This window comes from Polyodon spathula, chromosome 4 (genome assembly GCF_017654505.1).
Source record: "Polyodon spathula isolate WHYD16114869_AA chromosome 4, ASM1765450v1, whole genome shotgun sequence".
In the NCBI taxonomy this organism is placed as follows: Eukaryota; Metazoa; Chordata; class Actinopteri; order Acipenseriformes; family Polyodontidae; genus Polyodon; species Polyodon spathula.
Genome location: NC_054537.1, coordinates 54,748,181 through 54,760,556, shown reverse-complemented (window position 1 = coordinate 54,760,556; position 12,376 = coordinate 54,748,181). Strand labels below are relative to the sequence as shown.

At 36.1% G+C, this 12,376-nt stretch overlaps 2 protein-coding genes across 4 annotated transcripts in view; one reads left to right on the top strand and one right to left on the bottom strand.

The window, feature by feature from the left end:
- The window catches only part of atp2c1 (ATPase secretory pathway Ca2+ transporting 1), an 82,282-nt gene extending 80,353 nt beyond the window's left edge, over positions 1 to 1,929 (top strand). For both annotated transcript variants that reach the window (XM_041248093.1, XM_041248094.1), the window contains one exon: positions 985 to 1,929. In XM_041248093.1, coding sequence (XP_041104027.1) covers positions 985 to 1,103 — 119 coding nt within the window. In that variant the 3' untranslated portion in view covers positions 1,104 to 1,929. The remainder of the gene's footprint in view (positions 1 to 984) is intronic.
- Positions 1,930 to 1,943: 14 nt separating this feature from the next.
- Positions 1,944 to 10,400, bottom strand: LOC121314640 (protein asteroid homolog 1-like). Of its 2 annotated transcripts, XM_041248091.1 has the most exons (5): positions 10,344 to 10,400; positions 5,297 to 6,621; positions 4,811 to 5,021; positions 4,145 to 4,322; positions 1,944 to 3,811 (listed from the first exon to the last, which is right to left on the bottom strand). In XM_041248091.1, exons 2-5 carry the CDS (start codon positions 6,599 to 6,601, stop codon positions 3,520 to 3,522), a joined length of 1,986 nt encoding a protein of 661 aa, XP_041104025.1. In that variant the 5' UTR covers positions 6,602 to 6,621; positions 10,344 to 10,400; the 3' UTR covers positions 1,944 to 3,519. The 2 variants fall into 2 exon arrangements, with proteins under 2 accessions (XP_041104025.1, XP_041104026.1); XM_041248092.1 differs by lacking the exon at positions 4,145 to 4,322 and having other exon boundaries at positions 3,670 to 3,811.
- Positions 10,401 to 12,376: the final 1,976 nt, after the last annotated feature.

The window sequence follows — 12,376 nt, the reverse complement described above, 5'->3', positions numbered from 1 at the left end:
GCAGGGCTGTGACCAAGAACTGCGTTTATTAAATCATAATGTTTACTTTTTTTGCGGTCTGACCTGCTTTTATTGTTATGATCTTTTAGTTTTTTTGTAATCCTATTTTTATTTATTTATTTATTTTTTTAAATTTTCACAACACTGTTTCGTGCTGTGGTTTAGTCCCGTACTTCTCAATTCCTGTGAAATCTTTTATTAGACTTTATCGTTTCAGACAGTATGAGTTAACCCCGTCCCCAACCTCAACATCGAGCCAGTACCAGATATCTTGCGAGGCCAGAGTTTCACGGTTCCCGCTCGGCTCAGCTCGATAAAATGACAAGTGTGAAACTAGCCATACTGTGAGGGCTCAGCTTGCTTCGGGTGTGGAAGGGTGAAAAGGGTATATTTTAGCTGTATCCCAGATAACCAGGAATAGTAAGGGGATCCAAGAGTATCTAATCTTTTAGAATGTAATTTACCTGCATATGTTTAAGAATTCAGATTTTCTGTTTTTAACAGATTTAAAACACACATCTGGGTATAGCCAATAAACTCTGGAAAAACAGTGGAAGTTGTTACTCAATTCATGTTTATATCACTCCTTTACGCATTAAAAAAAAAAAAAAAAATCTAATTTTGTGACATTTTAATGTGTGATTTTATAGTATTCAGCACTGTAAAACAGTCTCTGTTAGTACAGAAACATTAGTATAGGGACATTTAAAATTGGTTTGTAATACATAACTGCATACCTTTTGTTTCAATATGCCTTGTGTTTTAGTAGCATTTAATCTAATGTTCTAGTTAGATTTTTCATCAATAAGGTTATGGTTATATGAACTACAGCCATTGCCACAAGTAGTTCTTAAAGGACACAGCTAACTAGATACAATCCTACAGGATCAAACTGAGTGCCCTGGCTTGGTCCCACCAGCTCTACTATAGACTATAAAAATATTTAGCTCTTTCAGCAAGTAACTTCTTTTTTTCTGCTTTCAGATTTACTTTTTCTGATTGGACTAACATCTTCAGTGTGCATTGTCTCCGAGACTATAAAGATGATAGAAAGAATGAGTGATCGAAACCCAAAGCATGAAACACCTTTTCACGAAGTATGATGCATATTGCATCTCCAGTAATGGAATAGGCGAAATCTGAAGAACTGGAGACAACCTGGTGAAATTGACAGCAAACGTATATTTGCAATTTTTTTTTTTATTAGGATTTTTGTTTTAATATTTTCCTAACCATAAATCTACAGGGAAGGCACTGGCTCCACAACGGCTACTGTAATGGCAACACATTTTTCCCTTGAAGATTTGGGTTGCTGCTTTAGGTCTAAAACCTATCATCTTTCAGAAAAGTCATAATTTTTTATTTTATTTATTTAAAGGTGGGGTTTTTTTTTATCCTTAAAACATTTTGGTGGTAGATTTTAAAGGCACAGTATGGTTTGTGACTTTTTAGCCATTCCATTTGCTCCTATTTTGAGTAAAAAACTAACTATATTGTAGCCACAATATTTAATTTATTTGATTATATACTAGAAAATGAACTGTTGAAGTACTTTGTGCTACCATTTTGTATACAAATTTTGGAGGAGGTGACCACTGGTGAATCATGTCCTTTTTTGTGATTAAGCCTTTTCTAAAAAAAAATATGAATATGGTATGTTTGTGTTTTATACAGTGTACTGAATAAGTATGACTGTGTATGATTTGGTGTTGAATGAAGCTATGTACACAGTTCCATTCTGCATGTTTAAGTGCTCAGTCTGTACATACTGTATACTAGGTTCAGTTATTCAGTATACATTTATTGCAAATTAAATACTACCCCTTCTTGTACGGAAACTATTAAATAATTGGTTTATGGGTGATGTTCTTGTTCATGTATCTGACTTTGTTGTGGTTTTGTTTTGTTACCAGTAAAAAAAAAAAAAAAAAAAAAAAAAAAAAAAAAAAAAAAAAAAAAAAAAAAAAAGTGTTATATATTCAAGTGTGAACCAGCCCTTAACACCCCCACCACCACCCCCTTTTAAAAGGGAAAACCAAGACTTTCAGAGTGCTGATCTTGTTTTTTTTTTTTTTTTTTTGTGCAGATACCATTACTCTGACAACACTGTTTAAAAATAATCTATTTTAAATTTTGTATAAACCTTTTCATCTTAATTTATTGCACTGAACTATAAATTCATAATTTGAAGAAGTTGTGTTACTGAGTCAGGGGAGTAGTGGAATAGAAACTCTATATACTGTTAAACCAACATTTCTGGCAGACCTGTGCTATTGAGACAGCTGGTCCAGATTTGAGAACGCTGTTATTCCTACTGCACGTATCTAGACTATTATATCGCTGCATTTTAGTATCTTTTTTTTATATAGAGATTAAATGTGTGTTCACACTGGATCCATTTTAGGGTGTGGTCCACACTGTGAAGTGTGAACAACAGAGTCCACTTGGGAAAAGAACCGTACCGAGTCTCTGACCATTTGGCAAAGTCTGATTCACTTGCTAAAAGTCAATGTGACCAACTGCTGGACTCTGTCCTTTTGCACATAGGTTACCTTGTATAGTTTGTTTCCTGACTCGGAAGTAAACATTTTGCATGTAGTTTACTATAGCAGTCTTTTATTAAACAAGAATGCAATAATTTGAAAAGACGGTTGCAGCATCTGACAAAACAAAATAAATTATTACACAGGGTTTTTTTTTTTTTTTTTTAAAGGATAAACAAATGTTCACATGGATCAACACAAAATGTATAAAATCATACAATTAACACGATCTAATAACTCTAATAATTACATAATTTCAACCAACAACCTGATTTAAACTGTCTTTACTCCTGAAGTGCCATTTTTTTTGGTGAAAGGAAAAGAAAAAAAATTTAACAAAATAGAAGCACAGAATTCAAAGGTGATCTCCACTTATTTCATTCTAGGTTTAGAACCTTGCACATTATTTTCCAAACAAGGTTGCAAATAAGTTTGGATAAATACCTTAATAAATCTGTCCCAATATGAATGTATAATTTATGCAGTTTGATTGCAAGAACTGTCAATCAATATGCAAATTTGGGTTTCATGATTTTGCAAAAATAATATTTATGTACATTTATTTTTAACAGAAGTACAAAGGAGACTTCCTTGTAATAAAGTATTTTTTAGCACCAATAGAGTAAAATTGTCAGTTAAAAAAGTATTGCTGCAGTATTAAAAATGGCACAGATATTTAAGATTTCTAGATTGCGTAAAAACTGAACAGTTTGCGTGTGTGTTCTATACACACACAGAGTTAATTGTTAATATGAATTTCAAGGGACCAGCAAAAAAAAAAAATGCATCGTCAGTAATTCATGTTATTAGAAGTCTATACCAAATGCATACTATCACTTTTTATTTGTTACAGTAACACTGAAATATTTCCAATTAGTTTAATTATACAATGAAAGGTGCATTTGATTGAACATTTGGCTGTAAGTGAGCTTTTAAAAAGTACACATTGCAAAGGAACTGCACTTGAAATCTGCAGTTATTCATCATGAGTTAAGAGTGAAAACCTGTTATTTATGTTTTGCCAGGAGAGTGGCTCCTCCGTGTCACCCCTGCCCTCTTTTGAACGGCCATTCTTCTGTTGTTTTGTAGACTTTCTGGCCTTTTTTATCCTGGTCCGGAAAAAATCTGCAGGTACCTCTGACAATACAGCACTGAGAATGTCTTTGAAGAGTCTGCAGGCCACTGCACATCCAGACAACAGGAAATCAGGAGATCGGTCTTCTTTCAACTTTCTAAAGACTTGGTGTACAAAGGTTCCACTGTAAAGCCTGCAGAAAGAAGATACAGAGCTCACAAGGCACATTTCTTGGCAATATTAGTTGGTAAAATAGAAAGGGTTGCTTGCAAACAAAAACAGGAAAATAGACTATGAAATTGCATGGCTGTTTCTAATGCAAGGATTCAGAAAACGCACTGAATCAATGAGGCTGAACTGTAGACCATTTGCTAGACTCAAATCCAGCTATTGTTACCTGTATTTTTTTTGTATTTCCCACTGTAGGGTTAAAAAGAAAGTACAAATAACTAATTAAGAGACTAGTGACAAAAGTAATAACAAAGTTGACTTAAAGTCCAATGAATGGTAAATACAGCTGTCTTACCATGATATATCCGGCTGTTGGAGCGGAGTGCAAAGCACCTGATTAAGGTATAGGCTTGTGTGAATGCAAGTCTGCCACTGGCAAAATATGTGGGCAAGATTAATGTCCATGTCTGTCTGTCTGTCTGTCTGTCTGACTCTCAGTCTCCATAGCCTGTCACATGTTATTTTAACATCAGCTGTAGGTCAAGAATGCCAGGAAAAAAGAAAGAAATGATTATTAATAGATATATATATATATATATATATATATATATTATATATATATCTAAACACTTCTTGGTTGGTTTCTCTCAGTCCCGCTCAATGCAAATATCCCCTTTTATTAAACACTCTTTAGTGGTAGCAATAGTCTATAAAACTTTTAATATTCAATAATTTGTTGTTAGTTTTAATACTGCAGTGAGTGAAATGACTGTGGTATCTCAACTCGCACTTAGTAGACAGTAGATCATGACCCAAATTCACCACAGAACTGGCATGGACAGTCTTAAAACATGCCAATTTGAGAAGTCATAGCAGTTGGGGGATGTAGAAAAGCTGACACTGCTACTACTTGTGTCGTCTTCCTGCCTGGGGATAAACTGCCACCTTCGCTGCCAAGCATCCACCCTTCATGTGCTCCAACATGTTTGCAACTTGTAGTAAATGATTTGAAAGAATCTACCTGCATCACACTCTAATCTGCGTAGCTCTCCATACACAATTCCCATCAAAAGGGCCTGAAGCTGCATCAGATTCGGTTTTGGCGCTGAATGAGTCAACCAGTAACAGGTGACAGCCACTGGTAAAATCAGGTGGGAAGAAACTGCGTCAACAATGCAGGGTTTTACTCCCAGGGTCTCCAAAAGTATTTTAAGACGGACTGGTAATGAAACCTGGATTGAAAAAAATATATATAAGATAATTACATGTACATCTAAAAGAATGGATACTATAACACATTTTAATTTAATATGTGTAAACATTTCTAAATAAAGATCTGCAGAAAAAAGTATTTGCATAGTATTGCTGAGGTGCTAAAAGGAAGTCTCTTCATGTTTAATAATGCAGTATGTAGTGCATCTGACAATTAATTTCATAATTATGTTTGGCTAGGTTTTAGAATACCAAATTTCACAAAATGCATCTTAATAAAAAGGGGTTACTGTACCTCTGCAATTGCCTCCAGTGAAAGGCTTTCTGAAGAGCCTGTCACCACAGCTTTAACCTGACTCTTTGCAAGGGTCAGATCATGTCTGTAATATTCTTCCACCAGTGGGACTGTATTCTTCCCTTGGGCACCTTTCCCTACCTTACTAGGATTTCTGCCATTTAAAAGCAATCCATACATAACCTGACGAATTGGCAAAGCACACATGTGGCTAGAAGGAAGTCGAGTGTCCTCCACCTGTGCAACTAAGAATACTCTTTGCAAAACCAGTACATTAATGACATATGGGCCAAGCTTCCCTTTCCCTAAAGCAACCACAACCCAATCTGGTAGCATGTCCATTACCACGGGAACTTTAGACAAAGGTGTTCCTTTAGTGAAGAACCCTGCAAGGTGGCTTTCAGACAGTTTATACTCCTCCATAGCCAGGCACAGACATTTCTGAACTCTATCCTTGTTACCGTCCACAAGGTACCCTAGCACTTTTTCTATAGCCTCTCCTGGTTCTTCAAACTTAGACAGCCAGGTGAGGAGGCCGTGAATGCGGTTATTCTTCTTGGCATTGCGAACATCCCCTGAGCGAACAATCACTTGGGAAAAAAAGTTCTCCATCGCAGGTAGAGTAACATAATCATTGCCACTCATTACTGCAAAAAGAGGAAGGAGTGCCTTGTTCATATGACTAAAATGTGCACAGAACTTGTCTATAGAAAAACATAGTGCCGGAATATAGAATTCAGAACTGTCTTTGCACTTGCTTGTACACCTCCAGTTAAAATCATTGAGGGGGTAATAACCACCCTTCAAATCAAAGACACAGAAGTCACTATCGTTTGCCAAAACAGGGCAATTCCACTGGTTTGCCAGTGAGGCTACCTCCCAGTCTGCCTCTGCAAAGCATTGGACAAAGGGTACTTTGAGCTGAAAAAGGACGGTTTTGAAAACATCTCTGGTTAGCAGTGGCAACACACTGCCATTAGAACCTCCTGCAATGCAATGTGCCACTCTAATTTTGTCTTTGGCACGCAGCTTAAGTGTTTCAAACTTCTTGTCCGTGTAATCGTCTCCTCCATCTAACACAACATAGGGATTTATGTGGCAGAGAAAGAGCTGTTTGAAAAATGAACGTACAAGATCTGCAAACAAGTCATAATCTCCTCCGTGCCGGATGTCAAAGCCTGAATTAAAATAAAGATGGTAGTACAGGCTGTTACCATCAATAATAATGTTGGTATTTTTTAACTTTGTGTCAATAAAAAAATTACAGTTGTTTCTAACGTAACTTGTTAATCCATGGATCCCCATTCCAGCTGTCTAGGGCTAACCTGTGAAGAAAATGTTCAGGTATTAGAAGAGAAACACATGTAGGAAATTAGGATAATTTCTATAGACATGCAGGGCAGTGACAACAGTAGCAAAAACTACTCTTTTTTTGTACTTCTACCCAATGTCTAACTAGGTTCATTAACAGGTATAACACACACATACACTATTATATATATATATATATATATATATATATATATATATATATATATATATATATATATATATATGTATAGTGTTACACATATGTGGTGTGTTATACAATGTTACTATGAACCTATATGTCTATATATATATATATATATACTATATATATTTAATATAATTTTGGTACATAAAACTTGCATTTATGGTGATACTAATCCATACAGAACAAAAGGGCAACCGCTATGGTGTACATCACCAGTACAGTCAGTGACACAGAAAATTGGTCGACATCGTCAATACTGCGCATGCATGAATTTCTTCACTCAAATCCCTGCTCAAAACACACCAAATCTAGGGCAAATACATATCAGATGGAACAGACTTTCTGGCTTCATAACACACCTCTTTCTTGAATAATCATAGTCATCTTATCAGGTTGCAACAAAAACATATGAATTATCTTATACTATATTTCTCAGCTGTTTAAATTTCATTTTCTCCGAATCTGCTAATTATAATATGTATTTAAACTGTGTTGCCTTTTATCTGGAGGTGTACCAGTGCAGGCTTTATTGGGGGGTAAGAATAAGTTTTCTATTGGAGTTTTGTTTTTGTTAGACACTCATTTGATTTATTTTCTGTTTTTCAGTTTTTGCCTAGCGTGTTGCTTTTATCATACAGTATTCCTGTACATCCTCAGTAATATAGTCTGCAGCTGTTAATATAAAATTAAAACTATCAGTATTATGAAAACATGATGACCATGCCATGTATCAGTAGTTTGTGCACAATAGTACAGAATAAGAAAGAAATGTTTAATCACAACATGCAATTCTACAGATGTACACTACCGGTCAAAAGTTTTAGAGCATCTCCATTTTTCCAGTTTTTATTGAAATTTACGCAGTTTAATGTCTCAATGTACTCTGGAATTAAAGCATAGAACACATAAACAACTGGAGATAAAAAAGAAATCATGGAATCGTTTTGTTTAACAAAATTTAATCTAAATTTTTGACTCATCAAAGTAGCCGCCTTTTGCAAATATAACAGCTGAACACACTCGTGGCATTCTTTCTACAATGGAAATCAATGTTGTTCGGAAAGTTCTTCCCAACACTGTTGCAGAGGTTCCCACAAATGTGTTGCACTTGTAGGTTGCTTTGCTTTCACCCTTCTGTCCAGTTCATCCCAAACCAGCTTGATGGGGTTTAAGTCTGGAGACTGTGCTGGCCATTCCATGATTTGAAGCCTACCGTCTTGTTCTTTTCTTCTAAGGTAGTTCTGCCATAGCCTGAAGGTATGTTTTGGGTCATTATCTTGCTGTAGGATAAATCCCTGACCAACTAGGTGTATACCAGAGGGTATTGCATGGCGCTGCAAAATGCTGTGGTAGCCGTTTTGGTTCAGGGTGCCACTCTGTGCAAGTCTCCGACTCTGGATCCAGCAAAAGAGCCCCAGACCATCAGCTTCCTCCTCCATGTTTTACAGTTGGTGTCACACACCGAGGAACCATCCTTTAGCCTACTCGACGGTGTACAAAAACCCTGCGTAATGAACCGGAGATTTCAAATTTTGATTAATCGGTCCATAAGACCTTCTTCCAGTCTTCAGTAGTCCACTGGCGGTGCTTCTTGGCCCAGGCAAGCCTCTTTTTTCTTATTTTGCCATCTTAGCAATGGCTTTCTTACTGCCACTCCACCTGTCAAACCTGCAGCTCGATGTCTTCTCTTCACAGTTGAAACTGAGACTTGCTTATTTCGACCAGTGTTAATCTGTGCTTGAAGCTGTTGTCCTGTGAGCCTCCTATCAGGCAAGCTGTTGACTCTCAGAAACTTGTCTTCTGATTCTGTTGTGGCTTTGGGTCCGCCAGACCTCTTCCTGTCAGAGTTTCCTCCAGTTTCCAAGTGTCTTTTGATGGTGTAGGAAACTGTACTCACTGGCACATTGGCTTTCTTTGAAATTTCTCTAAAGGAAAGACCTACACTTTTAAGGGTTATAATGGTCTGTCTGTCTTCCTTTGTTAATTGCCTTTTTCTCACATTATGATAGCAATATACTACTTCCTGCAGTACAATACTGTCCAAATAATGCTTAAGAGGGTGTAGTTACACAGTCTGTTCCAACACTGCTTTTATACAGACAGAGGGTTTGTAAGTAATCAGAAAAAGTTGGGACACCTGTAGGAATTGTTAGCATCAACTTTCAAGGCTTAATTTACTTCCATTGCTGCAGAACAGCTGTAAGTTGTTAACCCATTACTTGTTCCCTGAAAAAGGCCTTTTTGTATAACTCTGAAATGTACATTATTTTTCAGTTTTTGGTAACCCAAACTTTTTTTTTAACCTCTGGCAGTTTAACGCTTGCCTTTGTACCATTTCAGGTTATTCTTGGTTAAGACTTGATCTGCTTAAATATCAATAAAAACTGGAAAAATGGGGGTGTTCTAAAACTTTTAACCAGTAGTGTATGCAAAAATGTCAGCACGACAGGCAAACAGCTGGACGAACAGGCACCTCCACATACTCTTTTAAAATAAATATGAAGTTATTAAATACATTCTATCTACAATGTGGTTACTTCCAAATGCCATCTTTGGCAAAGTCACTTGTTGCTGTAAACATATATTATCTATTACACTTGTAATGGAGTAAAACATATTAGACACACTAATTTACCTTTCCAAAACCAAATAATTTCTTCCCGATACGTAATAAATGTGGGAGGATATCAAACTTGTGCTATTTAATTTCTTCCCACAGGAACGACGTTTGTCTTACTGGGAATGTGCTATTGTTTTCAAAGACATACCAAAATAAATTATAACAAATTTCAAAAGTTCACCTCAGTAATTGTGAAGTTTTACCATATATAAACATGTACTTTATATTAACATATTGTACTATGTATTAAAATAGTAATTACAATGATAAAACCGCGGTTTGTATATTTTCAGTTAAAGAATGAGAAAAGGATATTTTAAAAGTGCGATTACAGAAGGGATTAAACGTGAAATGCCTTACTTGTCTATCTAGATGAAACCCAAAAAGTGACATTATACAAAAACCCTGTTTTTATGATAATAAATAATGCTATTTCAGTACTGTAATCTTCGTTGACTTCCCAACAAGCACTTCTTTAAAACTGAATTGTTGGGCAGTAAATGATGTCAACTTTTCCCCGGCCGAGCAATTTCCAGGGACGCCAGTCAAAGTGGTCAATAGCCCAGTTTTATTATTCCTTAAATTATCCATGCGCCCGTTTGTAACTTTGTGTATATTTTAAATGCAATATATTATGTATAAAATAAAAACGTTACAATAATCAAAAGTATTTACTTCCTTGTGAAGAAGTGCCCAGTGGAACCGCGTATGTCACCCGGGTTTAGATTCTGGTTTATTGTAGCACCTCACCCTGTATTTGTTTTTTTTTTTTTTAACTTGTAGTATTGCAGTTTTGCATTCCAAAACTTACGACTTGTAAGTACTAAAAATTTAATATTATAGTATCATTGTGTAAAATGACCACAGCAGCAATCATGTGAAATAATTTAAAAGCTCGTCACTTAACTTACTGTTTGTTTTTTTCGCTCTGTCTGGCTGTGTGAAGCGTGCAAGAAGAAGCAACTTCCGGTAGGAGTATATAGAGTCATTTAAAAATAACTCCCCTTGTGGAAGACACTCGTCGTTACATTAAACGATAAATACATACTAATAACTTAGTAATATGAATATAATATGTAAAACAATTTTAAATACTTTCGCATCTGCTCAAAAAGTATAACAAATAATTACATTTTCTTAAATATATGACAACTCATTGAATAAAATGTGTTTAAAATGCAAGAGTAATGGAGCATACATATTGGCATGTTCTGAAAAATCTAATGATTTATTTAACTCAATAAAAGGTGGGTGAGATGTGAATGTGAACTAGAGACCTTTTCTGAATAGAAAACACTTTTGGTTGCACCAGATCTACATAATTGTAAATGTTGCTGGACTTTTCGTATGGGTGGAGAGCTGAATAAATACGGTATACGGAATAGTGAGTCCCCTAGCTACTTGTGGTCTTATGCTGCCATCTAGTGGAATAACAAGGTTATGTATTATAGGGCAAGGGGAGACGGAAGCTGTGTGTATGTGGCTCCCGCGTAGGAGAATAAAAAGGTTTTCTCCATTGTTGACTTCTTCTCACAAGCCTGTCTCTCTTTGTCTTTGTTTTATTCTGTCAGTAGGTTCATCGGCTCGAACGCTGCATTATTATTATTATTATTATTATTATTATTATTATTATTATTATTATTATTATTATTATTATTATTTATTAATGTACCGCCGCGCTTATGTCATTCACAATGCAGTGCCTTTAATTCTGTTCACGATGAAGTGTGCTTCCTTTTAACGTATATTTTTAATGAAAAAATCGGCTGTACAATTAAACCTGTTAAAACTAAAAATAATAATAATCCGCCATTGGCATACATTCATATGCAGCGCTTTTTCACCGTGACGTCACATGAAAACCCTCCATAAAGCACAGTGCCAGCATGAGACACAGCGCTGTCCTTACAAAGGTACCACCAAATGTTCCTTTCAGGACACTGCACTTTGATTGGTTCTCATATTATTGTTAATAAAACAATGAATAATCCTCTCCCAACACCGAAACCCTAAACCTAAGGTCAGTATCCTATACTGCAGCCATTACACATCTAAAGTAGTTCACGTTTGGCAGTGAATAAGCGTTTTCGTTACTTAAAAAAAGTCAGTTGTCCTGACAGGAACATTTCGTGGTACCTTTGTAGGCACTGCCAGAAGCTGGAACCCATGAGATAGTGCGGGCCTGTACAGTCACGTGATCAAAGCGTATGATAGAGCTTGGAAAAGCCACTATCTATTATATATATATATATATATATATATATATATATATATATATATATATATATAATATATATATATATATAATGAATGATTATAAATCTGGGGGTCTAAACTTTTTAGACTTTTCCTCCCTAAACAAAACTTTTAAAATTTGGAACTTTATTCCTGCCCATGTCTTTAATAATTTAGGTGGCTTAAATTTCATACTCTTATGTAATTATGATATTAATAAAATTCCTATAAAACTTTGCTGCCCTATCAGGGCCCTGCTGTGAGGGGGAAGTCCCTCCCACCTCCTGTTGAAGAGGGACGTTGTTACAGTAGCACATCACCATTGTCTTTCGAAAACAGAGGTCAGGTATGGTAATAACCTAACGTCCCCTTTCAATTCGAATGACAACCATTGTGTACTAAAGCGGTCGTGGCTCCAGATTACCGACAGTACAGCCCCACGGTGATAGCATCAGAGCCCACATGACGCCTAAGGGCATGCTGTCTGCAGAACTCTAAAGCCCAGTAAGGGTCTCGTTCGGTTTGTAACATCAAGGTGGTAAAAACGTACAAATGTCTGACTACCTGTACATGTAGCAGCATTGCATAACTCATCTAAGGAGGTGCCATAAAGGAAAGCCCACGAAGTGTCCTGGTCCCTGTAGAATGGGCCGTAATGTCCCCCAGTAACGGGGAGTCCATCTGTTCATACGCCAAGCGTATCGCATCT